The 27,966-nt window shown below is 54.2% G+C and overlaps 1 protein-coding gene across 5 annotated transcripts in view; it reads right to left on the reverse strand.

Annotated features, from left to right (window-relative positions):
* Positions 1-21,204, reverse strand: part of UBAC1 (UBA domain containing 1) — a 30,936-nt gene extending 9,732 nt beyond the window's left edge. Inside the window, exons 1-7 of one of the 5 annotated variants that reach the window (XM_009187859.4) lie at positions 20,827-21,204; positions 15,423-15,543; positions 13,801-13,874; positions 6,718-6,825; positions 5,222-5,324; positions 4,866-4,974; positions 4,017-4,239 (exon numbers count right to left, since the gene is read on the reverse strand). In XM_009187859.4, coding sequence (XP_009186123.1) covers positions 4,017-4,239; positions 4,866-4,974; positions 5,222-5,324; positions 6,718-6,825; positions 13,801-13,874; positions 15,423-15,543; positions 20,827-20,964 — 876 coding nt within the window. In that variant the 5' untranslated portion in view covers positions 20,965-21,204. Of the gene's footprint in view, positions 1-4,016; positions 4,240-4,799; positions 4,975-5,221; positions 5,325-6,717; positions 6,826-8,719; positions 8,857-13,800; positions 13,875-15,422; positions 15,544-20,194; positions 20,727-20,826 lie in introns of those variants that run through there. The other 4 variants (XM_021927053.2, XM_021927055.2, XM_021927056.2 and 1 more) reach the window with 4 other exon arrangements.
* Between the last annotated feature and the right edge of the window lie 6,762 nt (positions 21,205-27,966).

The raw sequence follows: 27,966 nt of genomic DNA on the forward strand, positions 1-27,966 counted from the left end.
TACCTCAGCCCAGGAAATGATGCCCCAGTACTCCTGAGGCAACACCTGGCAGCCCCCGCCCTCCCTCCCAGCCCATGGGGGCAAAGACTTGCTTGTGTGCAGCAATGGGAGAGGGGCAGCCACTCACGGGCTGCAGGACCTCGGGGCCTGCCAGCTCTGCCCCTGGCCAGCAGGTATCCTGTCCACCACCAGAAAGGAACGGGCAGCAGGAAATCTGTTTTGGCCTCAAGTCAGAGCTCTCCAATCCTTTCTCGGTAACAAAGCTAATATCTCGATCTCTACTGGATACTTGCCTGATCTCAAGACTCATACAGAAACCAAAGGGTAGAAGGACTGATAGGCTGGCCCCTCAAGCCTTGACCACCTTGTAACCATTTTCATCAAAGACATTCTACAGAATATTCTGACACAGAGAGATGACAGGAGGGAATGACAATGGGGAAGATCTTAGGAAAATGAGCCCATTAAGATTGTTAAGAATGAGTATCTCTATTTAACAAAAAGGCTTAAGACGGCAAGAAAGAATATGACTAACAACCTCTAAGGGACCGTGTAGCACCACAACACGGGAGAGTGCAAAGTCCAGCCTCAGCGCACAAGGGACCCAGCTGGAGAGTGGCCGCTCCGCCCGACAGGCTTCCAGGATCAGATGTGAACTTGGCTCCCTAGGAGACAAGCACAACGAGACACACTTTCTGCTAAACCTAGAAATGCTAGATAAAAATAAAACAAAAATGCTTTTAGGCTGGGCACAACGGCTCATGCCTGTAATTCCAGCACTTTGGGAGGCCAAGGCAAGAGGATCACTTGAAGCCAGGAGTTCAAGACCAGCCTGGACAACACAGGGAGATCCCTATCTGTACAAAATTTTAGAAATTAAAAAATTAGCCCCGTTTGGTGGTGCGTGCCTGTAAGAGCTACTCAGGAGGCTGAAGTAGCATCATTGGAGCCCAGGAGGTCAAGGCTGCAGTAAGCCATGATTGTGCCACCACACTCTAGCCTGGGTGACAGAGTGAAACTGTCTCAAAAAAAAAAAAAAAGAGAAACTTTTAAATGCATAGCTAAACTCACAAGAAAGGGATATCCACAAGTGACAAAAACCAAGAAGGAAGAGACAGAAAACTAGCTCTGTGAAAGGGTGTGCACAGGGTCTAACGTCCACACACAGACAGAACGTGCGCCTTGGGCCCATGGGAGGTAGACAGTGGGAAATGAGACCCTTACTGAAAACGAGGACCCTGAAAAGATGAGAAGAGGGACTAGAAAAGCATTTGTCTCAATGGGATCTAACTAAACTGAAGAGCTTCTGCACAGCAAAAGAAACGACCATCAGAGTGAACAGACAACCTACAGAAGGCAACATTTTTACAATCTAACCACCTGACAAAGGGCTAATATCCATAATCTACATGGAATAAACAAATTTACAAGAAAAAAAAAAACCCATTAAAAACTGGGCAAAGGACATGATCAGACACTTCTCAAAAGAAGACAGCTGGCTGGGCGTGGTGAATCACTCCTGTAATCCCAGCACTTTGGGAGGCCGAGGCGGGCAGATCACTTGAGGTCAGGAGTTTGAGACCAGCCTGGCCAACATGGTGAAACCCTGTCTCCACTAAAAACACAAAAATTAGCTGGGCGTGGTGGGTGTGTGCCTGTAGTCCCAGCTACTCAGGAGGCTGAGGCAGGAAGAATCCAGCCTGGGCAACAGAGCAAGGCTCAGCATTACTGATCATTAGAGAAATGCAAATCAAAACCGCAATGAGATACCACCTCATGCCAATCAGAATGATGATTATTAAAAAGTCACGAAATTGGCCGGGCACGTTGGCTCAAGCTTGTAATCCCAGCACTTTGGGAGGCCGAGACAGGCAGATCACGAGGTCAGGAGATCGAGACCATCCTGGCTAACACGGGGAAACCCTGTCTCTACTAAAAAAATACATAAAACTAGCCAGGCGACGTGGCGGGCGCCTGTAGTCCCAGCTACTCGGGAGGCTGAGGCAGGAGAATGGCGTGAACCTGGGAGGCGGACCTTACAGTGAGCTGAGATCTGGCCACTGCACTCTAGCCTGGGTGACAGAGCGAGACTCCGGCTCACAAAAAGAAAAAAAAAAAGTCAAGAAACAACAGCTGCTAGTGAGGCTGTGGAGAAACAGGAACGCTTTTACACTGTTGGTGGGAACGTAAATTAGTTCAACCACCATGGAAGACGTATGGTGATTCCTCAAAGACCTAGAAACAAAAATACCATCTGACCCTGCAATTCCATTACGGGGTATATACCCAAAAGAATAATCGAAATCATTCTATTATGAAGATACGTGCACACATATGTTCACTGCAGCACTACTCACAACAGCAAAGATATAGAATCAACCCAAATGCCCATGGATAAGAAAAGAAACTGGGTAGGCTGGATAAAGAAAATACAGGACATACACACCATGGAATACTAGGCAGCCATAAAGAGGAACGAGATCACGTCCTTTGCAGAGTCATGGATGAAGCTGGAAGCCATTGTTCTCAGCAAACTAACACAGGAACAGAAAACCAAGCACCTCCTGTTCTCACTCATGAGTGGGAGCTGAACAATGAGAACACATGGACACAGCGAGGGGAACACCACACACCGGGGCCTGCCGGGGGCTCAGGGGAGGGAGGGCATCAGGATAAATAGCTAATGTATGCTGGGCTTAATACCTAGGTGATAGGTTGACACGTGCAGCAAACCACCATGGCACATGTCTACCTTTGGAACAAACCTGCACATCCTGCATATGTATCCCAGAACTTAAAATTAAATTAAATTTTAAAAGAAACAAAGGGCCGGGCGCGGTGGCTCAAGCCTGTAATCCCAGCACTTTGGGAGGCCGAGGCGGGCGGATCACGAGGTCAGGAGATCGAGACCATCCTGGCTAACATGGTGAAACCCCGTCTCTACTAAAAATACAAAAAACTAGCCGGGCGTGGTGGCGGGCGCCTGTAGTCCCAGCTACTCAGAGGCTGAGGCAGGAGAATGGCCTGAACCTGGGAGGCGGAGCTTGCAGTGAGCCGAGATCGTGCCACTGCACTCCAGCCTGGGTGACACAGCGCGAGACTCCGTCTCAAAAAAAAAAAAAAAAAAAAAAAAAAAAAGAAACAAAGAAAAGCGTTTGTCTCCACGGGACCCTGTGCAGGGAAGACCTGAGCTGTGAAGCCGGGGTTTACACTGCAGGGCATGAGGGGCAGGGGCCCCACTCATCACCGGCAGAAGCAAACTCAGAATCAGCCCAGGAGGATGTGTACAGCCTGGCCACAGGGAACTCCATGGAAGACACGAGCCCGCAGGTGAGGCCACAGCACAATGTCACACACCCCAGGGAAACCATCAACGCCACATGTGAGACAGAGCATGCACATGGAAGCCCTGACGGAGCGGATCTGCCGTCTGAGCACGTCGGAGAAGACAGAGACCTCCAAGGAGGAAGTAAGACCCGAATCAAAGAACAGGAGAGAGAAGGAAGAACGGGGAGATGAGGTGCGGGCGAGGAAGGTCCACACACACAGGCGCAGGGACCCTGCAGCCCTGCAGCCCGCACCATGGAGGCGGTTGGCCAGCCTGAGCGGCCCCTCGTTCACAGACACCCACCACAGCAGATGACCCTCCCGGTCTCTGAGCAGGACCCCCACCCCGCAGAGATGCTGCCGAATAGGGGCAGCTTGTGGACATGAGTGGTCAGCAGGAACTGTAAAATGTCGTTTTTCAAAAGGTGACGAATGTGGCAACAGAGAGGAAACTGGGGTGCCTGGATTCAAGCCGGGATAACTTACAGGGGTGCTCAGAAACTCGGGCCGCGGTCCAGGCTCGCCACTTCCCAGGCCCACCTGTAAACCCCTTCCCCAGCTTCTCTCTCTCCTGGGACATGAGCCAGCTCAGCCCAAGATCAGCCACACAGCCCCAGCCTCCTTTCCGTGGCGCCACCTCAAGGGAAGACACGGCGACTCTGCCTGGTGACAGGTCTAGTAACACATACCCGAGCATCAGCCCGAAACTCCCTTTTCCTCCGGATCTTCTTGAAGATTTCCGTGAGCTCATCTCTGGCCTCCTCGTCGGTGGTGCTGGCTCCTGCGGCAGCCTCAGGGGCGGCTGCGGTGGCCCCCTCAGCCCCTGGGGGAGCCTGGCCCGGAAGAGGCGTGTCTATGGTCGGATCTTCTGCGTGTTCAATTAGCCACTCCATGGCCTGAGGCACCGACATGCTGCAAGGCAAGAGACTCTTTCCAACACCCCCAGGCTAACGGACCGGGGCCTTCGCCTCCTGTCCATTCCCAAGAGTCTCTGCTATGGTAGTGACTTCTCCAGCATCAGCTGGTGGCCCTTATAATGAGAACCTGAATGAACACAGGTGCAACGGAAGCTCTGGTCCTTGCCTCAGACCACCTTGAGACCCTGGGCAGAAACAGAAGCCCGTCTAAGGAGAGGCGAGCGGACCCGGAGGTCTCTGCTGGGAGCTTAGGGATGGAGCGCCCCCGGCTGCCCCTGGATCTCGGATTATTCGTTTTAGATCTGAACACAGAAGCAGGACCAGTAACTCACACGGAAATCCTGAGAAGACTGTTAGAGGCCGTGTTCCTGCTACGAACGGGCTTCCCCTTGAGTTCTCATACAACGGCCCAAAGAGAATTTATACAACGACTGCTCTGCCACATTCACCCCAAAAACGCTTTGCAGGCCCATATTTAAGGTACCTCTTGAAAACCCCACACGTTAGGAAAGATTCAGTCAAACAAAGAGTTTAGGGTAGGAGGACGTCACCCACGGTGGGAGCCCCACAAGACCAGGCCCCACGTGTCTCCGGCAGGGGAAGGAGGCGGCCCCCACGCACTGGTTCAGCTGAAGGGCCTTGGTGGCTCTGTTCTCCGGAAAGCCCATCTCCGTGAGCTGCCGCAGGGCGGCCTCGTCCACGCGCTCGTCCTCGTCCTCGTCCAGCATCGCTGTGGGGAGACGACAGGGCCGTGAAGGCTCCAGCCTCAGGCCCAGGGGCCTTATCTGAGCACAAACATTTGCAGGAATGATCTGTCTGAGCTCTGCCTGCCCACCCTCAGGCGTATCAACAGGCGTTGCCGGTGAGGCAGGCCCCAGGCCCTCAGCACAGAGGTTCTGGTGGTGCGTGAGCTGCAGACGCTCCCCCAGGCAGGCAGCGAACCACGCCTGGAATGCAGCATCAGGGCTGACTCATACCATTCGCCTTCTTAAACAGTTCCACCGCATCTGGGTTCAGTGCTAACAGCTTCTGCGCCACCTCAATGAGAGACACCAGGATCTTCCGGAGTTCTGTCTGGAACTGCAGTGAAAAAAAAGGAGATCAATTCTCTAAATGTCCAGCAAACCTACTTGGACCTATGGCTTGCTCCCATCCTGGAACTCCGATCCTCAGAGTCGAGATGACACTGCTTTCCTGCAAGACAGCAGGATCAACTGAGGGCAAGGCAGGGGATCGGCAGGGCCAAGGGCCTCCCTGAAGGTGGGACTGAAGCCAGTGGAAAGGGACACGAACGCCCGGTGGCAGTCGCTCAGTGCTGGCCTGATACTCAGCCCGTGCCCAGTGAGGAAACCGCCGGTCCAGCCAGCGTGGGTGGGGGCGAGCTGAAGACCTCTCTGGCCTCACTGAAGAAAACAGAATCATCTGAGGCTCCACACCCGTGAGTCTGCCGGCCCCCGGTGGAGGCATGCCTGCCACACAGCGGTGGCCATCACTGTCCTCCCCAGGCAGGACAAGCTGTGGGACGGAACAGAGATGCCCTCCAGAACAGCGAGAGGTCAGGTGTCAGCTGTCCCTTCTCTCACACAAGCGTGAGCCTTGGTGTGGACACCACACTACAGAAACACCTGTGAGCTGGACACACACAGGATGGGAGACACACAGGCTGGCTGCTGGGGAAAAGTCACCATGCCCCGGTCGGCACAGAACTCTCTGGAAGAGACCCCAACAGGTTCATTCCTAAAATCAAACAGGGGTTATGGCAGCAGTGCCCTTAGGTCGGACTGGCATCAGATGAAGTTGGAAGCCAGCCGTCCTCCCACCCCGGCACAGCACGTGCCCCGCTGCTGGGGCGTCCACGTGAGCACTGCAAACACTTTTCTTTTTTAACTGAGAACGTTCTGATCCAAAATAACTCACGGGTTCAGATTTTTTTTTTTTTTTCTTGAGACAGAGTTTCGCTCTTGCTACCCAGGTTGGAGTACAGTGATGCGATCTCAGCTCACTGCAACCTCTGCCTCCCGGGTTCAAGCGATTCTCCTGTCTCAGCCTCCTGAATAGGTGGGATTACAGGTGCCCACCACTATGCCCGGCTAATTTTTGGTATTTTTAGCAGAGACGGGGTTTCACCATGTTGGCCAGGCTGGTCTCGAACTTCTGACCTCAGGTGATCCGCCCGCTTTGGGTGCAGAATTCTATCTAAACATTTCTGCCAAACCCAGGGCCGGACTGACGTTTTCCCAGGGGTATGTATCTTTCCAGCCCTGCCTTCAGATGGCTTTCCAACTCTCACTTGGAAATAATTTTTGATTTACAGAAAAAATGCAAAATAGTGCAGTCCTATAGACCCCCTCACTGACTTCCCCAAATACTCCTAGAGAATCTCCTCTTGCTGCCCCGCCCTGCGGGAACCCCCCACGGCAATCCCCCACACGGGGACCCCACGCGCCCGCCGCCGCTCTGGGCCGACACTTACATCTCTCATGTTGGTCTGGACCGCGGCCCGGTCCATGTTGTAGGAGGGCAGGTTGGCGGTGGCCCGGAGTATGGCCTCTTTATCTGGAGCTTTCTGGTCTTGTTTTTTCTACACAGAAAAGTAATCAGAAAGTCAGACATGAACGTAACAGCACCAAAAAGCAAGATGATGAAAACTGAACCAGCAGAGCTCTGCCCAGGAAAGACTCCGTCTCCTTCAGGAGCCAGAGGCGTAAACTCCTGGATGAGCTGGGGGAGCCTGGAGAGTTCTGAGCAAGGCCCAGGGACAGCAGACGTGTCCTCAGCGCCTGCTCTGCCGTAAATGAGAGTGAAGCGGTAGGTGAGGGGCAGAGCAGGAGCAAGGGTCACAGAACGACAACCACACGGGGGCTGTGGCAGGGCTGGGGCAAGGGAGGCGACTCCAGAAAAACCACCCAGGCTGCAGCTGAGCCCTGAGGCCAAAATCACGAACTCATCTCTGCTCCTTCTGGAAGCTCCTGACGGGCAGTTATGGCAGCAGAAACTCACGAGAACAAAAGTGATGGGAGAGGAACAGAACCGGAAGAGTGACAGCACATTCTCAGAAGACGGCAGAGGATGAGGATGGAGGGATCAGCGGAGCTACGAAGGCTCAGGCCAAGAGCACAGCATGGACGCAAGACCATTCCAGCCTCCTAGAACTGCATCGGTGGCAGGAGACAGGGAGCGAGCCTCAGGAGCTAGGACTCCATCCTCCCCCACCCTGCCCTGCGCTCCCCTGCCATCCAGTCCTACCGGCAACTCCCAGAGAGCTGGGCTTGAGACCCCGGGCCAGAAGCCCTCAGCTCATGAGAGGGAAAGCGGCACCCCCAGCACCCTCGACAGGGAGACCCAGCAGCAGGGGAGTGGGGCAGACACAGCCATGAGGTGGGAGGGGGCAAAATGGCAGGGTCTGCACCCAAAGGGCAGTGCCCCAGCCAGCCACCCAGTCCCAAAGCACTGCTAACAAGATCCAGGGCCTCTGGAAGGTGGCATTCAGCCACAGACAGCCGGCCAGACGTTTGAGGAAAGCTTCCAGCACAAAAGACAAAAACCCAAATAAAACAGGAACAGGCTGGGCGCAGCGGCGCACGCCTACAATCCCAGCCCTTTGGGAGGCCGAGGTGGGTGGATTACTTGAGGTCAGGAGTTCGAGACCAGCATGGCCAACATGGTGAAACCCCATGTCTAATAAAAATACAAAAATAAGCCAGGTGTGCTGGTGCACGCCTGTAATCCCAGCTACCCGGGAGGCTGAGGCAGGAGAATCACTTGAACCTGGGAGGTGAGCTGAGATCACACCACTGCACTCAAGCCTGGGTGAGTGACAGTGAGACTCTGACTGAAAAAAAAAGAAAAGGAACAACAGAAAGCAGCACAAAGTGAGGGGCCAGCAGGGAAGACGACAGTGTTTATGAGCCAGGACACACAGCCCGCAGAGGAACACACCAGAACGCTAGAAGACATCCGAGGAGGAGAACCAGCTTAGGAATTTAAATACGTTACAGCCAGATCAAAAAGGCTACAGAATGCTTAGAAGATAAAGCAAGGAATCCCTCAGAAAACAGGCCTACCGGCCAACTCATAAGTGTTACAGAAAGAGAAAAGAAAACAAGGAGATCAAAAAACCAATTCAGGACATTTTCCAGGACTAAATCTCCCAGAACCCAAACATCTGAATTTCCAGAGTCAATGCGCCAGGCAGAGCGAAGAGAAAAAGACCTGCAGCAGAGACACCGTGGAACATCCCAGAACGCTACAGCACACCAGACGGCAGAAGGTTCTAGAAGGAGCAGAGGAAGGGGAGGCCTCGGCTGGTGCAGGGAGGAGCGGCTCAGAGCTGCCTCGTGTGCTGCACACGGCGGTGCCCCCTCCACAGCTCCTGCGCTGGAATGCAAGGCCTCAAGACGGTTTCCCCTCCCGGGCACTAGAGGAAGTCAGGCTCCACCAGACCAAGGGACAGGTCGAGAAGAAGAACAAGACACCTGGTCCTGCGGCAGGCAGAACTCGAGGACGGCGGCACGCTCCCCGTGCCTGGCAGTTGCCCGTGCGTGGCTGCAGAGCATGAGCAGGAGGACACAGTCCACTCTGGGTCAGGTTACATCACGCGGCACAGCCGACTCTGGGGAAAGAGCATGATCCTTGGTGGGCCTCACCTAATCAGGCAGGTCCTTAAAAGGGATGGGTCTCTTTCTGGAAAGAGAGATTCAACACTTCAGAAATCCCGCTGCTGGCTCTGAAGGAGGAGGAGCCTGTGTGGGTAGGAATGCGGGCCACACCCAGGCCCTGAGAGCAGCCCCCAGCCGGCAACCAGCAAGAAAATGGGTCGGAACTGGACTCTGCCAACCGCCGGAAGACCTCAGGAGCAGAATCTTTCCCAGCCTCGGAAAGGAAGGCAGCCCTTCAGCACCCTGAACACAGCCCTTCGGCACTCTGATTTCAGCTCGAGACCCTGAGCACAGAAACCAGCTGAACTCACCCAGCCAGACTTCTGCCCTACAGAACTGCAAGCTACAAGCCGCGTGCTGTTTTAAGCGCCTACGTGCGTGGCGATTTGTTGGGTGGCAACGGAAAACTTGCATAGACTTAGCAAACTCTACCACAGGAGAGAGGCAGGAAAGCCAAGCTGTGCAGCAGGCCTGGAAGGCAGCGACTCAGACAGATGCGCAGGCCAGAGGGATCTGGAGGGACAGCCCCAGGAGAAAGGGAACACCCCGGCAACCTAACATCTGTGACCATGTTTCCACAAGCTTTATCAGCTCTGTGGAAGAGCATGAAAAAATCAGCGATAAGCCTATAAGAAACTCAACAAGCAAACGAAAGGAAGAGGCAAGTATTAATTCCAGGAAAAACAAAGTTGTGTGAGAAGGATGGATAATCTTAATCTATTTTGCTCACAGCAGAAAACTATACTTCAATTATAATAGTAATGAAAGCCCTGAGATCTTCAACCAGCATTATGATCTAACCTCAAGGGAGGAGAAAGGGAGGCACTACAGCTTCTTCGTTAAGAAGTCAATAGAGACTAAAATTGGTCATTCAAGGAATACTACTATACACATATTATTTAGAAATCAGGAAGAGAATTGTGAAAGATAACAGAGTTATGAGTGGTTGGGCCAGGCTTGGTGGCTTACGCCTGTAATCCCAACACTTTGGGAGGCCAAGGTGGAACAGACCACCTGAGCCCAGGAGTTCAAGACCAGCCTGGGCAACATGGCGAGACCCCATGTTTAAAAAAAAAAATACAAAAATTCGTAAAGTGGGCCGGGCGCGGTGGCTCAAGCCTGTAATCCCAGCACTTTGGGAGGCCGAGATGGGTGGATCACGAAGTCAGGAGATCGCGACCATCCTGGCTAACATTGTGAAACCCCGTCTCTACTAAAAAATGCAAAAAAAAACTAGCGGGGCGAGGTGGTGGGCGCCTGTAGTCCCAGCTACTTGGGAGGCTGAGGCCAGAGAATGGCGTGAACCCTGGAGGCGGAGCTTGCAGTGAGCTGAGATCCGGCCACTGCACTCCAGCCTGGGCGACAGAGCGAGACTCCACCACAAAAAAAAAAAAAAAAAAATTAGTAAAGTGTGGTGGCACACACCTATAGTCCCAGTTGCCTTACTCCGGGGGCTGAGGGAGAAGGATCACTTAAGCCCAGGAGGCAGAGGTTGCAGTGAGGTGAGATCGTACCACACACTCCAGCCTGATGTGCACTGCCTGGCTTGTGCCAACACGCCCAGCTAATTTTTTATATTTTTTGTAGAGACAGGGTTTCATCATGCTGCCCAGGCTGGTCTCAAATTCCTGGGCTCAAGTGATCCTCCCACCTCAGCCTCCCAAAGTGCTGTGACTACAGGCGTGGGCCACTGCACCCAGCCAAGACCACTAATTCTTATTAAAAGATTTGTAGTATCATTTGACCTTTTAAAAACATACGTCACTTTGACTTAAAAATTAATTCATAAATACAAAAATTAGCTGGGTATGGTGGCACACACCTGTGGTCCCAGCTACTCGGGAGGCTGAGGCAGGAGGATTGCTTAAGCCCAGGAGGTCAAGGTTGCAATGAGTTATGATTGTACCACTGCACTGTGGCCTGGGCAACAGAGTGAGATCCTGTCTCTGAAACAAAAACAAAAACTAAATTAAAAATTAATTTAGGGCCGGGCGCGGTGGCTCACGCCTGTAATCCCAGCACTTTGGGAGGCCGAGACGGGCGGATCACGAGGTCAGGAGATCGAGACCATCCTGGCTAACACGGTGAAACCCCGTCTCTACTAAAAAATACAAAAAACTAGCCGGGCGAGGTGGCGGGTGCCTGTAGTCCCAGCTACTCGGAAGGCTGAGGCAGGAGAATGGCGTGAACCCGGGAGGCGGAGCTTGCAGTGAGCTGAGATCCGGCCACTGCACTCCAGCCTGGGTGACAGAGCGAGACTCCGTCTCAAAAAAAAAAAAAAAATTAATTTAGGCCAGGCACGATGACTCATGCCTGTAATCCTAGCACTTTGGGAGGCCGAGGCAGGTGGATCACCTGAGATCAGGAGTTCGAGACCTGCCTGGCCAACATGGTGAAACCCCGTCTCTTGTAAAAATACAAAAAATTAGCCGGGCGTGGTGGCATGCACCTGTAATTCCAGCTACTCGGGAGGCTGAGGCAGGAGAATCATTTGAACCTGGGGGACAGAGGTTGCAGTGAGCCAAGATTGCGCCACTGCACTCTAGCTTGGGTAACAAGAGCAAAACTCTGTCTCAAAAATAACAACAATAATAATAATAAATTCATAAAAATATGAATTGACATCTTACAATGTTTCAGTTTGCAAATATTTGAAGAGAAAAGGTAAGCTCCTCAAGTTAGCTCCAAGCTACCCATCCAAGGGTCTGTGGGGCAATGGCTATCCGGTCAGACACCACTGTTTATATTAGTTATGGGCCTGTAAGTCTGAACACCAACAGTCAAACTGTAATCTGAGAACTGTGAATGCTGCCTGCAGCAGTTCCCAGAAACAGGCCTGACTCAGGGACAGGCGGAGGCAGGCCCAGATCTGTTCACTGCAGATGGGTGGGGCGGCAGCCTGTGTGTTACTCATGCGTGGCTAGGTGTGGCTGAAGATAAGGAGGGGACCCAAGCCCAGGGCGCTCTTCCTGGGGACCCATGGTCCCAGAGAAACCCCAAAATAGCTTATGCACTCCCAGGCATGGGCCTGGCCCAAAAGAGTTGGGCCCGCTGCTTCTCTGCGGTGAACACTCTCCTTAGCCTCTCAAAGCACGAGTAAGAAACTCTACCCTCGAGATGAGTAATGCAAAGACAGCAGGGGAAAGTGGCTGCCCTTCTTGCCAGCAGGCTCCACGCTCGGCCCGGGCTCGGGCCCTGCTGTGGGGTAGGACGTGCCACTTGCAGAACGCATCTTCCTCTGCTCAGTGAGCTTTCCAAAGTGTGAGCTTCTGGGGCAGCCAGCAAACACCACGCTGCACGGTTCTCCTAAGGGACACGCGTGAGTGGACGGCGCAGACCACGAGTCGGTAACGTGTGTGTGAATGTACACACCAAGGACATCCAGTTCTGTTTTGCAAGAAACAGACAAGACAGGCAGAACTCAGCCCCTCTTAGTATGAAGAGTGCAGGCTGAGTGTCCCCCATCTGAAATGCCTGGGACCAGAACCCCTCTTAGTATGAAGAGTGCAGGCTGAACGTCCCCCATCTGAAACGCCTGGGACCAGAACTGGTTCGGATTTCAGGTTTTTTCAGATTTGGGAATATCTGCATTCCAATAAATAAACTCGAAAAGCACCAACGAGCACTTCCATTAAGTGTCATTTCGGCACTCAAAAAGTTTCGGACTGCGGTGCATGTGGATTTTTGGATGGGGATGCTGAGCCTGTGCAGTGTGAGGCGCAGCTTGTCGCGAGTGCTCCCTCGCCGGCCACTCTCTGCATGCGCAGCCCTTATTCCGTGTGGAGGTTGGTTACCAACTTCCCTCCCTTTTTCTGTCAGGACTGACTTGGCTGCTTGAGAAGAGGAGGGAACGGGAGCACACGCAGATGAAGGCGGACAGCAGCACGGGAGTGAACTGTCACGCAGGATGTGCCCCTACTCTCCTCTCTGTCTCAAACAACTCAGAGGCAGGTTTTCTGTGCTGGTCCCGTGAGCAGGGACCAGGACTGACATGGATTAAACAGGCTCTGCCAGGAGAGAGAACCCCTTATAACCACATCTACTGTAAATGGCAAATATGTGGGTTGGTGAACAACTAGTATGGAGAACTTCTTTATAATTCTTTTTAAAAATTATTTATTTATTTATTAAATTTTGAGATGGAGTCTCACTCTGTTGCCAGGCTGGAGTGCAGTGGCACGATCTTGGCTCACTGCAACCTCTACCTCCCGAGTAGCTGGGACTACAGGTGCGCATCACCACGCCCAGCTAATTTTTTTGTATTTTTAGTAGAAACGGGGTTTCACCATATTGGCCAGGATGGTCTCGATCTCTCGACCTTGTGATCCATCCGCCTCGACCTCCCAAAGCCCTGGGATTACAGGCACGAGCCACCGTACCCGGCCTATAATTATTATTTTTTTCTTTTTTTTTGAGACAGAGTCTCACTCTGTTGCCCAGGCTGGAGAGCAGTGGCACGATCTCAGCTTACAGCAAGCTCCACCTCCCAGGTTCATGCGGTTCTCCTGCCTCAGCCTCCCGAGTAGCTGGGACTACAAGCGCCCACCACCATGCCCAGCTAATTTTTTGTATTTTTTTTTTAGTAGAGACAGGGTTTCATGGTGTTAGCCAGGATGGTCTCGATCTCCTGACCTTGTGATCCACCCACCTCGGCCTCCCATAGTGCTGGGATTACAGGCGTGAGCCACAGCGCCCGGCCATTTTTTTGTATCTTTTTTAGTAGAGACGGGGTTTCACCATGTTAGCCAGGATGGTCTCAATCTCCTGACCTGGTGATCTGCCCACCTTGGCCCCCTAAAGTGCTGGCATTACAGGCGTGAACCACCGCACCTGGCCTATAATTCTTAAATGTAAACTTCTACCAATCAAGGTCCCCAATTGCAAACTTTGAAATTTACCTTTTCTTCTGCTGAGACCTCAGCCATCTTGGGAAGTGGTGATGGAGCACGCTTTTTTATCAATAATAGGACGTCTAGAAAAAACAACATGTATATCCATCACACTGGTTATCGTTTCATATCCACAGAACGGCATAAAGGGTGCTAGATGCCCTGAGAACAGAACAGCAGGGGTTCGGCCAGGCGCGGTGGCTCCCATCTGTAATCCTAGCACTTTGGGAGGCTGAGGTGGGCAAATCACCCAAGGTCAGGCATTCGAGACCAGCCTGGCCAACACAGTGAAACCCCATCTCTACTAAAACTACAAAAATTAGCCGGGCGTGGTGACGCACACCTGTAATCCCAGCTACTCAGGAGGCTGAGGCAGGAGAATCACTTGAACCCGGGAGGCGGAGGTTGCAGTGAGCCGAGCACCACTGCACTCCAGCCTGGACGACAGAGCAAGACTTCGTCTTAAAAAAAAAAAGAAGAAGAAGAGCAGGGCTTCAGCTGGGTGCAGTGGCTCACTCCTATCAGCCCAGCACTCTGACAGGATGAGGCAGGCGATCACTTGAGCCCAGGAGTCCAAGACCAGACTGGACAACATGGCAAGACCCCATCTCTACGAAAATACAAAAAATAGCTGCACATGGTGGCACATGCCCACAGTCCCAGCTACTTGGGAGACTGAGGTGAGAGGATTGCTTGAGCCCAGGAGGTCAAGGCAGCGGTGGGTCTGACTGTGCCTCTGTACTCCAGCCTGGGTGACTGAGCGACACCATGTCTCCAAACAGCAGGGATTCCTTTGGTCTCCCCAAACCAAGGATCTACGCCGGCCTTCCCTCCCTTTCTCATGACATCTGCGTGGCCCCAGCTGAGGCACAAGCTCCCAGGCCTGGCACAAAGCCCCGGTGACCCGTGGCCCCGGAGGCGTGAACAGCATGGCCCCAGTAATTGTGCAACGAATTGGTGACAATCCTGCATAGGGCCCTCATTTTAACCGGCTCAGTTTTGAAAAAGTCTGTGAGGCTGGAGAGTTGACTCTTAACCCTCGGAGGTCAAAACCTGAGATGTGGCTCATCCTCAGCCCACGACGGTGACCACCCCCCACTGGCTTGGAGCTTGATGGCCATCTCAGTGGGTATCTGTTGCAAGACTTCCAGGATTTTCAAAACAGCTAACTTCAAGGAATTCCATCAGTAAAGGCATTATTTGAATGACATAACCAAAACTGATGTTAGCTCTTCAAGTGCCTTCAGACGCAAAACCATAAGCAATTAAATGGCCGTGTGTGTCTAACGCTGCACTAGAATGCTGACAACAATCCCCACAACGAAGGTGAAAGCTGCAGAGCCCCTGGAGTCTCTCGCTTTGCTCCAAACAGAACTAAAAGCAAAATGCACGTGTGGCGTCTCAAATGTCTGCTGCTTGTTTCATTTCAGTGTCTGCTGTTTTTCACAGGTATTCTATCACGGAACTCCTTTTAATAAAGGAAAAACAGAATGCTCTTAGTCGATCGCATTTTCGTGCTCGTGTCCAGCTCGGAACACTGACTCCTGTGGGTGGACCATCCCCTCCTAGCTCCAGCGCCCCCAGCAGCGCACGATGCCTGATGCCAACCCGCCCGCCCACGGCAGCCTTACCTTGGTCCTGGATGTTCTCTTCCAGGATGGTCCTGGCATCACTCAGCACCCTCTCTGAGGCAGCGTGGATTAATTTATGATGGGTTATACTTTTGGGATCTTCTAAGCTCCCATGAGCACACTGGGGAAAAATAGATATTTCAAGGTAGAAAATAAGTACATCGTAATTCTAATAACATAGGGCCTGGCATCCCAAGCCACACCTGGAATTTACTGGGTTTCCTTATGAGCTAAGAAATTACACCATGGATGAAATTCAAGAATTCCCACTAATAGTAGATGGCAAATGAAGCATCACAGCGCCAGATCCCCTGGGCCAGTGAGCTGATCCCCAGCCCACGGAGTACTCCTGAAGCAAGCTCCCAGCTCTGACATACCACACACCCTACTGACAATTCACAGCCACCAGAATTGCTTCTTTGGTCTAGAAAGATCTGGAAAATAATTTTAAATGAAAATAGCAGATCCATTGTTTTCTGATGGTCTAAAGACCTACCTATGTTTTGGGCAGTCGTTTTTCTTTCTTCCACAGATGCAAGAAAGGGGCCCAAGAGACTGCCCAGAAAGAAGAGCGGCTCACAGAGAGCCCGAGACTGGGATAGGAGGAGCACTTGGCATGATTGCTCTCGGCTTGGCCGAGTTCACGAAGCAACAGCCATGCTGCACCCTGAGATTGGGGTAAGAGGGGCACTTAGCATGACTGCTCTTGGCTTGGCCCAGCTCACGAAGCAACAGCCATGCTGCACCCTGAGATTGGGGTAAGAGGGGCACTTAGCATGACTGCTCTTGGCTTGGCCCAGCTCACGAAGCAGCAGCCATGCTGCACCCCTGGGCGGCTCGAAGGGGGACCGATGGGCACACAGTCACCAGGACCCTGGAAACCCTGCAACACCCGCACAGGGAACGGGAGGCAACACGTGGGCAGCAGTGAGGAGATCCCCCTCACACACACCACAGCCACCTCTGACCAGTGCTCACGGGGGACCTGGGAAGCCATCTTGACAGCTACCGACTGCAAACTCCAGGAGGACGTTGGAGCAGACGGCTATGATCCCTTCCAACCCTGCCATTACGAAGACCTCACAGCCAACTGCTGGCAGGGGTGGATCCTGCTCCTCAATTCAGCCAGCATCCTCTCTGCAAAACAGCACACAGCTGTCCCTGACTCATGCACATGGCACTGGCTTGCGGGATCTCTGCTTTCCTTTGGACACGGGGGCTCTGCGTGTCAGCTCATCATTTTGTGAAGAACGGCAAACACCGATGGTGCCACATGATGAAGACCAAGGTCGGCACATGTGCCTGCGTGTTCGTGCCCAAGTCAGTCCAGAGCTCCACGACTCCACCCTATTATCTATCTGCCTCAGCACCATACGGCCCGACACATCACACCACACCCCAGCACACCAAACAGCGCCCACCTAAATACCCACCGTTTCCACAGCCTGGCCTGAAAACCCTTCAGAACTCAGAGCTTGGGCGGCGAGAAGGCTGACTATTTTCTTGCTCTTACAGATCCCCTGAGGTTAGATGGTAGAATTACCTGAAGATCAGAAAAGGATGAAACCCTCAAGGGGCACTTTCTAAACCTGGTAGCGGGCTCAGCCCGTGGGTCAGGAGCATGGCCCAGCCTGGAGCGGGGCCGGGGCACCACCCCAGGACAGGCCGTCCTCGGACGTCTCAGGTGGCCGGGCAGAGGCCCCGCTGGCAGCTCACTTTCTACCTCCCTTTGCTGCCACAGAGGCTCTGAAACACCCAGCACACACAACTGCTTGCTGGGAAAGAAAATCTAAGCGCACACTTCACCTCTCAACACTGGCATTTGAAGAGTAACTGGAATTTTCTGTTACTCTCAAGACTGAAAACAGTTTTGAAAAAGGGGCTGTCACTCCTTCACACACAAAACTGGCCAGGCTGAGGGGATGTGAGGGGGGACGCGGCTACTGGGAAGACACACTCCTGCCATTTACGACAGGGCAGAGAGCCCCTCAAGTGCCTCTGGATTTGACAATGGCTCTGCTCCCCGAAATACCGGGGGTGCTTCTTCATGATCCTAAAGTTTGCAGGCCAGTTCATTTGTCAAGGTCAGAATATACAGACTACGAAATGCAATTTTCCAAAATAATTCTCCTACCGATTCCCAAAAAACCTGTAGTCCACGCGTCACCAGCACACCACAAACAATGTGGAAGCACTAGGACGACCACGTCACTCTGCTTCTTTGTCCTCGGCAGAAGCTGGGGTATGGCAGCAAAAAAGCCCCAGCCAAGGCCGCTGGAGGAGCGAGGCCCTCACACCCCCACCCCTCTACATCCTGCTCCTCCCCAGAAGAGCAGTGATGACTAGGTTTCTGCTTGTTCCTGACGCAATCCGTCATCGGAGGACCCACCTTCATGCGATCTAGGAAATGGAAAATTTAACAGCTATACTCGTAGGTACTGTGTTCTATTTTGGCAATTTCATGAACTCCTTTTTTTTTTTTTAAAGACAGGGTCTCGTTCTGTCACCCAGGCTGGAGTGCAGCGGCACAATCTGCACTCATTGCAACCTCCAGTTCCCAGGTTCAAGAGATTCTTGTGCCTCAGCCTCCTGAGTAGGTGGGATTACAGGAGTCCGCTACTATGCCAGGCTGTTTTTTACATTTTCAGTAGAGAAGGGGTATCGCCATGCTGGCCAGGCTGGAATTTCATGAATGTTTACGACACACACCAAAAACTCTACTGCACCACAGGTACGATTTTCCTAAACTCATTAACCACCTGTTGTACAAGACGGTTCCTCTGCCCGCTTCTCCATTCCAGGGCCGTGGAAGCTAGAGACCACCATGGTGATCCCAATTTGCACAAAACAGAAAAGGGAAAGACAATAGCAAGAGTTGTAATCATAAAGCCCCTCGATTCAGCAATGCACACCCAGGAGCACAGTGGGGAGAAGCCCACACCATGCCCCTCCAGGTAGAGGGGAAAGAGGAAGGATAAAATCATGCCGGTGTCAGCACGCACTAGGGACCTGGCGAGGAGCAACAAAGCTAAAACACACCAGACCTCACTGCTGACAGCAGGATGACATCCAGGGACCGGCTTCCAGAGAGATGTTCAAATACACAACTTGAGGGTTCTCTTTTCTGACTAATGCATTTTAGCCCTGCCTGCAGAACCACGATGGGATGCGGTGGTGGGGAGCCTTTCTGACTCTCAGCTCTGGAGTCCAGAAATTTATGTTGGCTCTTGTGGTGTGGAAATCCCCTGCTAGTCAGATCCTCCACACCTGCGGAGACCGCAGAGTGAAATACAATCTCAGTTTAAAGTAGGATAACGACAAAAAATCCCACATGATACAGCTCAACATCAGATGGAGTAAAAAATATCAGGAATATAATAATCAGCATCACATCGGAACTGGCTGCCTAACTGACCCCCGGTGCTCCTGAAATTCATGAGTGAGTATCTGCGGATCAGACAGCTCTCATTTCCTATTTCCTTTCATAAAAGAATGTCATGATGGCGTGTGCATCGCGCCCTGAGGGAGTTAAACTAAATGCCGCCCCAATGCAGGTGACATCCCGTGTCGATGCAGTGTGGGGTCCACGGGATATTTTTGACTATTCCATTAACCCACAAGTTTGTTTTGGTGCCACTCTGAGCCTGGCCCTGAACTTGCGGATATAAACCCAGCCGCCGAGGAGCTTCTGCACTGGCGCAGGGAGGATACGGCACCTCAGAGAAGTTTGTGGGATTTTTTTGGTCTGTTGTAGTGGATTTTTTTTTTTTTTTTTTTGGAGACAGAGTCTTGCTCTGTTGCCAGGCTGGAGTGCAGGGGCGCGATCTCATCTCACTGCAACCTCCACCTCCTGGGTTCAAGTGATTCCCCTGCCTCAGCCTCCCGAGCAGCTGGGATTACAGGCACGCGCCACCACGCCCGGCTAATTTTTTTGTATTTTAGTAGAGACGGGGTTTCACCATGTTGGCCAAGATGGTCTCGATCTCCTGACCTCATGATCCGCCCGCCTCGGCCTCCCAAAGTGCTGGGATTACAGGCATGAGTCACCCTGCCAGCCCGGAGAAGTTTTTTAAAACACAAGCAACTAGGCAAGCAACAACGCCTGGCTCAAACAGCCTGGATGCCCACAGAGTTACCGGCGCTGGAGCTTAGTGCTGCCCCGATGGTTGTCCAGACGGCACAATCATGCAGACTGGGCCAGAAGAAAAGCAAGAAAGCAACCAAAACATATGGACCCTTGAACGCAGGAGGCTCAGCCCCCTCCTTGGTGTGAACCCTGAGGACAGCACCTCCCAGTTGTTCACAGCCAGTGCGTTGCAGACCGGACTTGCCAAGCCTGCCTCTGACAGTTCCAGAACTTCACAGAACCATGCTCACAAAAGCAACTCGAAAGTACTCTATGCAAGCAGCTGCTATGGTAAGAACTGAAGTTTATCCTTACAGACCACACTTCGCTCAAGTCTAACGCACTCAACCTGTCAACACAGATAACGTAACTTATCACATGGAGTCGCCGCTAGAAAGCTGCGGCCTCCTTCAACCTAAATTCTGCCAAGCCCTCAGATCATGTCAAGTATAGACAGGAGGTCGGTCTGACACACAGACAGGCTGCTTAGCTGACCTTACTGAGTCCTTTAGAGACTCGAGAACTAGTGCCAAAAATCAGCAACCTAAGGAACTAAATACACAGGAGTATTTCGGGTGAATAAACTTTAACAAGTGTCTCAGCCAGGAGACCCTACTCCTGGGCTTTCCCTCTTGACCAATTTTACCTCTGCAGAAAAGCAGGGGCGCAGGGCCTTGTCCCGCAGCGACACTATTTCAGGCACTCCAGCTAAGAGGCACAGTGGCCAGCCCGGCTGCGCCAGCCAGGAAAAGAGCTCCAAGCAGCCGGCTCTGCGGGAAAGGGGAAGAGGAAGGAGAAGGGGCCTCTTAATGAAGGAGCCTACGTTAATTCTCAGCTCTCAGAGAGGCTGCTAAAAAAAAACCTCACCCCAACAGCAAAAAGGTACAACTGCTGGAAAGTCGTCAGGCCCTGCTCCGTCGGCGACTCCACTCTCCAGGCCTCAGTTTCCCGATCTGCCCCTAACTCCCTGCGTAGCTGCAGAGTTAACTGAGAGGCTGGTTGTAGAGGGCTCGGCCAGGCGGCTGGCACCGGGCGAGCGCTTAGCGACCGGTGTCCGCTGGCCAGGCCCGAGACGAGCGTCCAGAGGTGTGGGATCCGAAAGGGGGAGAGTCGGACAACCCGGCAGGAGGCGCTGCCTCCACCCCCGGAGAAGAGGGCCTGGGAGCTGCGGACTGGGCGGCGGACCCCAGGCCGGAGCGGTTCGGGGACTGAGGCAGGGTCCGCAGTAGGAGGCGTCCGGGGCGGGTGTTGGGGGCGGGGGAGGGGGCCCGGCCTTACGTGCTTGAGGCAGCGCTCCTTGAGCTTCTCCACCGAGGTGTCCTCGGTGGCCTCCTCCAGCCACTCGGCGCCGTCGGACGCGCAGATGTGCAGCCGCAGCACCTTGCCCGCGAAGATCTTCTCCTCCTGCACAAACATCCCGCCGCCGCCGCCGCAGGGGCCTGCGCCCGCCGCCCGGGCCCCTGAAGGTCACCGGGCAGACGGGCGGGGCGGGGGCGGGGCCAGGCCGCCCGCGCGCTCCTTCGCTGGGACGCCGCCGCCCCGCCCCGGGTCCCGTCTGCCTGGCCGCAGTCACTGGCTGCGGCCTCAGCGGTCGCCTCGCTCCCGCCGCTGCAGCCGCCGCACCGGAAGTGCGTCACGGGCGCCCCTGACGCATGCCGGGAGATGTGGTTCTCAGACAGGCGTCTCGCTCCCGCCGCCAGGGGCGCGCTGTGGCCACCGCAAAGGAACGCGCCACGGGGCGCGCCCGGAGCATGCCGGGAGCTGTAGTTCTCTGGCCGCTTCGTTGCTCCCCCACCTGCAGGCTCTTCCCACCCGGGGCACTCACCACGTGGGACCGTATAGGCTCTAAAGATAAAATACACGCTGGATCCCAAAGAAGTAACTGGAAAAAAGAATGTAAGGCATCTCGATAATGTTTTCATATTGATTACATGTTGAAATAATATTTTGTATCTATTGGGTTAAGTAAAATATGTCATTAAAATTAATTTCACCTGTTTCTTTTAACCTTTTTAAGGTAGAATTTTAAACTGCCTACATGGCTGCTGTGATATTTCTTGGAGTGCAGTGGCGCGATCTTAGCTCACTGCAAGCTCCGCCTCCCGGGTTCACGCCATTCTCCTGCCTCAGCCTCCCAACTAGCTGGGACTACAGGCGCCCACCACCTCGCCCGGCTAACTTTTTGTATTTTTAGTAGAGATGGGGTTTCACCGAGGTCTCGATCTCCTGACCTCGTGATCCGCCCGCCTCGGCCTCCCAAAGTGCTGGGATTACAGGCGTGAGCCACCGCGCCCAGCCTGCTGTGATATTTCTTTTGGACTGCACTGCTGTAGAACGGAGGCTCTCCAAAGAAATTGGCTTTAGGCCGGGTGCGGTGGCTCATGCCTGTAATCCCAGCACTTTGGGAGGCCGAGACGGGCAGATCACGAGGTCAGGAGATCGAGACCATCCTGGCTAACACGGTGAAACCCCGTCTCTACTAAAAAATACAAAAAAACTAGCCGGGTGAGGTGGCGGCACCTGTAGTCCCAGCTACTCGGGAGGCTGAGGCAGGAGAATGGCGTAAACCCGGGAGGCGGAGCTTACAGTGAGCTGAGATCCGGCCACTGCACTCCAGCCTGGGCGACAGAGCAAGACTCCGTCTCAAAAAAAAAAGAAAAAAAAAAAAAGAAATTGGCTTTAACAAGCCTAGGTGTCTCTGATTCACACGCAGGTCAGAGAGCCACTGTTCCCGCGAAGCCTAGGTTTGCGGGGCACCTAGGGGGGGGGAAGCCGCCCTTGGTGCAGGTGGTGCCAGGACTCATTGTCAGTGGGGTGTGACAAAGAGTCTTTGCTTGGCCAAACTTAGGCAGCCTCCTAAACCTTCTATGCCATCTGTGCTCTTCCTTGTAAAATCCAGTTTTAACGAAGAGCCTTGCTAAGTGAGTTTAGCAAGAACTCCCAGCGTCAATATCAGATCACCCTCCATGTCTGGTCAGGTTCCTCCTCCCCCAGGTGCTGTCTGATAGCTCCAGCCTCTCTTCAGCAAGAACCCTGTCAGGTCGATTTAGCCAGAACCGCCCTCATCCCTGATGTTTTCTCCTATTAATTTTCCATTCACTGACCCCACCCTGCTCCCTGGCTGTCAGTTTCCGCTTGCCCTTGCTGTATTCGGAGCTGAGCCTGATCTCCCTACGCACTGCAAGCCCCCGTGGTAGTGGTCCCTGTACCTAGCTCAACGGTCCTGAATAATGTCTTTCTTACCACACTCCTAAATATGAATTTCGTAGTTTGGTTAGACCTGAAGCATTGACTGATCTGTACTCATTCATCCCATTCATTTAAAAAACCTTTACTGCGCCGGGCGCGGTGGCTCAAACCTGTAATCCCAGCACTTTGGGAGGCCGAGACGGGCGGATCACGAGGTCAGGAGATCGAGACCACCCTGGCTAACACAGTGAAACCCCGTCTCTACTAAAAAATACAAAAAAAAACTAGCCGGGCGAGGTGGCGGGCGCCTGTAGTCCCAGCTACTCGGGAGGCTGAGACAGGAGAATGGTGTAAACCTGGGAGGCGGAGCTTGCAGTGAGCTGAGATCCGGCCACTGCACTCCAGCCTGGGGGACAGAGCGAGACTCCGTCTCAAAAAAAAAAAAAAAACCTTTACTGCGCAGAGATGAGTAAGGCACGGTTCCCGTTCTCAGAGCTTAGCAGTCTAACCTGGGAGGCTGTCTCCGTCTCTCACCTGCAGGTTTTTGCTCTCTCCACACCATTTTGCACACACGTGCTCATTTTTCTCCTGATAATTCCAACCTTGTCCAGATTCCATGTGTCCAGCTCAGCACTTACTAATTGCCTCTTATGAGCGGGAGCCTCTGCTACTCAGTGAAAATACGGTAGTGATTAAGATCAGACACCAGGATCCAGTCCTGGAATGGGGCATTTTAAACACAGGAAGCAGAAGTACTGACTATTGGGGACCCTAGTGCAGGCGGTGGTAGTATCGTGGAAGCTGGTGGAGGAGGAAGGGGAGGAACACCAAGGTGGTGAGCGGAGAGTGGGAGAAGCCAGAGGGCTTGGGGGGAGCCAGGTCAGAGCATTCAGACGTTGCTGTGAGAGCCACTAAAGGTGTGACCAGGTGGCAGAATGAATGGTGGTGGCTGTGAAGGGAACAGGGAAGAGGGCAGGGCATCCTTCCAGGGGAGCAATGTGGAGGGAGGGGAAAAGGAGAAGGGGGCTTCCAGTGGCCTGTGGGAGGGGAGGCCAGCAGGACTGGAGGGTGTAGACACAAGAGTGAAATCAAGGATGACTTGAAGACTTCCAATGTGGTTGGCAAAGTGCAGGGCAGTGCCACCCTTTGAAGTAGGAGGCAGGAGGAGGAGGAGGAGCCATTGGCCAGGAAGGCATTGAGTAGCTTTGGACACGGGGACCTGGATGTGCTGGAGGCATTCACACGGAGGTGCCCTGGAGGCAGCTGGACCTACAGGACTGAAGTTGAGGAGAGAAGCCCAGGCTGGAGACAAACACTGGGCAGTCAGCCTGGACCACATAGCAAGACCCTCTACAAAAAATAAGAAAATTAATTAGCTGAGCATGGTGGTGCACACCTGTGGTCCCAGCTACTCAGAAGGCTGAAGTGGGAGGATCACCTGAGCCCAGGAGGTCCAGGCTGCAGTGAGCCGTGATGGCACCACTGCACTCCAGCCTGGGCAACACAGCAAGACCCTGTCTCAAAAGAAAAAAAAACAAAACAGGCCAGTCATGAGCACATTGTTGGCAGCTGGAACTAAGGGGATGCCCGCCCCCTTCACATGTAGAGGAGCCCATGAAGAAAACAGAGAAGTGTGGTACGAGGAAAGTTCCAAGATGTGGCTCCATGAAACACAGGGTGGAGAAGATATTGAGGAGAAAATGGGGCCCGTAAGAGAAGAACCAGAAATACCGCGTCGTCTCAAGGAGTGTCTCCAGGGACCGGAAGGGGACTGGGGCCCAAGCCTGCCTGGCTGCAGATCTGGTATCTGCAGCTACCGTGATGCTTCGTAACACAACCGCCCTAAAACTCAGCAGTTAAAACAACCAACAACTCCTCAGCACTTCTCACAAATCCACGGTGCTGCTGGCCAGGCCAGGCTGGGCCGAGCTCATGGGGCGCCCGCCGTCAGCTGGCAGGTGGGCTGGGCGGGACCCCTAGGCCCTCAGCCTCGGTCTCACATTCCCCAGTGAGTTCCCACGGGAGTGTGTGGGGTCCACTACAGCATGTTTTTCAGCCTTTGCTCGAGCCGTGTTTGTTGATGTCCTCTGGACCAAAGTTAAAGAGGGAGGGGACAAAGTGACAGGGAAAGGCTGGAGCCATGGGAAGCCACCAAGAGGCCACAGATGCACCTGTTCCACCTTCCGAGAAGGCTAGGGGAACAGAGATAGGAGGGCACCAGCTGTGGGGGGCCCAGCGGCATGTTTCGATTGGAGAGACTGGGCGCGTTTCTGGGCTGAGCATGAGAGCGGGCAGAGGAGAGGCTGGGGCTGGAGGAAGGAGGAGGGGTGGGTGGCTGGGGAAGGGGCTGAGGCTAGGGCCTCAGGGGCATCCCGCTTGCTTCTGACAGGAAACATCTGAACCCCCCATCTTGGTATCAAACCCTTCCCCAGTCTCCCTGCTTCCTCCTGGCCACGGGCTTTACAGTGGGGGGACAGTGCCATCACCAGGACCCTGCAAGGGTCCACAGAGGCCACGCCAGCAAAGACTCAAGCCAAAGCTGGCCCGAGTCCTGGAGGGACCCCCGTGCCCTCCCGTGGAAGGATAGGAGGTTCGTGGTACTCTGAGGCTACTCCAGCCCCCACCCCGCTTCACCCACGAGGCTGTCAACGGACGGGTTCTCATTGTCTCCCCTCCTCTCATGGATCCGAGGCTGTTTCCTATAACAAATTGCCACCAACTGGGGCTGAGGGGTGGTGCTTAAAACAACGGAAATGTATTCTCGCCCAGTTCTGAAGGCCAGAAGTCTGAAATCCAGGTGTCTGCGGGCCACGCTCCCTCTGGAGCCACAGGGGAGGGTCCTTCCTGCCTCCTCCAGCTCTTGGGACCTCCGGGGTTCCTTGGCCTGTGGCCGCATGGCTGCAGCCTCTGCCTCCGTCTTCACACAGCCTCTGCTCTTCCCATGCCTCTCCTCCGTGTGCCTCCCATGAGGACTTGTCATTGGATTTAGAGCTGCCCTCATCTAGGATGATCTTACCTGGAGATCCTGAACTTAATTACATCTGCAAAAACCCTTCTCCCCAAATAAGCTCCCACTCGTAGTTCCAGGGTTGGGACACCGAGGTGTGTTTATCAGGGCCACCATCCAGCCCACCAGAGAGGCTTCGGGCCAACCCCCGGGTACAGCTGGAGCCCAGCAGGGGCTCCTCAGTGGCAGGCAGTTCCCACCCTGCCGGAGTCGTCGGCCTCTGCGGTTCTGATGCTGTCCTTTTTGAACAAGGGCTTATGCTCCTCCTCCCTCATTGTCTGTGTCAGAAGTGGCTTCTTGTGTCTGGCGCAGCCAAAGCACTCAGGCTGGCCTGGCCTGGCCCCTTACTCTGCCTCCTGAGTCTCAGTAAAGCCCCTCCCTCCCTCACGCCTGGGTTGCTCACGGCAGCACCAGCGCTCCTGCTTCTCTCCCTACCTCGAAGCCTGTGCCAATCCAGCCCATTCCTCAGAGCCCATTCCTCAGGCTCAGGGCCTCCTCCTCCAGGAAGCCCACCCTGGCTGCATCTCCTCTGGGACACCACTCAGCACATCAAGTATGTCAGCAAGGAGCCTGGAAGTTGCTGGAAGCCGCCTCCCTGTTGGTGGCAGCTCTGCCCCAGGCCGAGGTCAGCTGGCAGTACCTCCCCCCAGCCCCTGAATGCAGGAGAGGAACAGCAAGTACCAGAGAGGTCTGGGGGGAGTCCCTCTCCAGTGGCCAGGCTGTCCTGAGGCCTCCCAGGCCCCATTCTCTGGGACTCCCTAGGGGGAAGGGCTGGCATGAAGGGAAGATCCCGGAGTCAAATGGCCCAGTCTGGCATCCACACAGTCTCTTCCCAGTCAAGAGGCCTGGACAGGTTATTTTCTTTTTTCCTTTTTTTTTTTTTTTTGAGACAGAGTTTTGCTCTGTCACCAAGGCTGGAGTGCAGTGGAGTGATCTCAGCTCATTACAACCTCTGCCTCCTGGGTTCAAGTGATTCTCGCGCCTAGGCCTCCTGAGTAGCTGTGATTACAGGCGCCGCGCCCATACCCTGCTAGTTTTTGTGTTTTCAGTAGAGACAGGGTTTTGCCATGTTGGCCAGGTCGGTCTCGAACTCCTGACCTCAGGTGATCCGCCTGCCTTGGCCTCCCAAAGTGCTGGGATTACAGGCATGAGCCACCACACCTGGCCCCGTTCTTTTCTTTCTGAGCCTCCGTTTCCCTTTCTAGGAGCATTAGGCTTTGGTGTGGACATGGAGACATGACCCAGAGCCCCCTCTGAAATAGGACCTGCTGCCCCCATCCCTCAGCCTCAGCCTCAGCCTTGGAGGCCACCTTTGAGGTCACACCCCTCCCTGCGTGGCAGAGCTGAGTGGGGTATCAAGACCCAGCCATTTCAGAGGGTCTCCCGGCAGGGAGCCCTTCCCCAAGTCCCCTGCCCCCCGGCTGGCCAAGGCCTGCATGAAGGTTCGGCTTCTCCCTCTGCCCGACGCTGCCTCCCTGGCCTGATCCAGCAGGTGTGGTCCCCAGTGCACCCCAAACTCCACCTCAGCCTCTGCTTCCTGGGAACCCGCCAGGCAGGCCCCCCTTGGTGCATTGGTCCATTGTGTGTTTAGTGCCTACTGTGTGCCGGGTGCTGCTTTAGGCCCAGGGGTGCAGCAGGAAGAAGACAGACGAGGCTTCCCATCTGGTGGAGAGTGAGCCCCGTGCTCCCAGGGTGGGGGAGGGGCCTCTTGGTTACAGCAACAGACCCCAGCTCTGACCAGTTCAGGCAGAAAAGGAATTCACGGAGGGGTTTCTGGGGCGCTCTCAGAACCTCCTGTGGCCAGGAGGACCAGGCTGGGCCCCAAGACCATGCTGCAGAGGGGTCTCCAGGAGAGCCCACGGCCACGGCCACGCTGGGCACCCTACCCCACCCATAGCTATAGGAGCAGGCTCTGTGGCGGCAATGTCAGCCCTCAGATCTCCCTGCAGTGCTCAGGAAGGGGCAGGCCAGGTGCGTTCTCTGGAGCTGCCTGCCAGCTCCCCCTGCCTAGTTTGGTCTGGGCGTAGCTGCCCAAGGCCCTGCAGGGAATCAGCGAGGGCCCAGGTGACAGATTCCCTGCATCTCCAGGGGCAGAGCCAGTCCTGGCCTGAGGCCTGGAGTGAGGCTGCCCCAGCCTGTCCTGGCTCCTGCCGTGGCCCTGAGAGTTCCCTGGAGGAGCCCCAGCTGCCCTGGGTGGTGGCAGCTAAGGACATGGCCGTCCT

Source organism: Papio anubis, chromosome 13 (assembly GCF_008728515.1).
Source record: "Papio anubis isolate 15944 chromosome 13, Panubis1.0, whole genome shotgun sequence".
Lineage (NCBI taxonomy): Eukaryota > Metazoa > Chordata > Mammalia > Primates > Cercopithecidae > Papio > Papio anubis.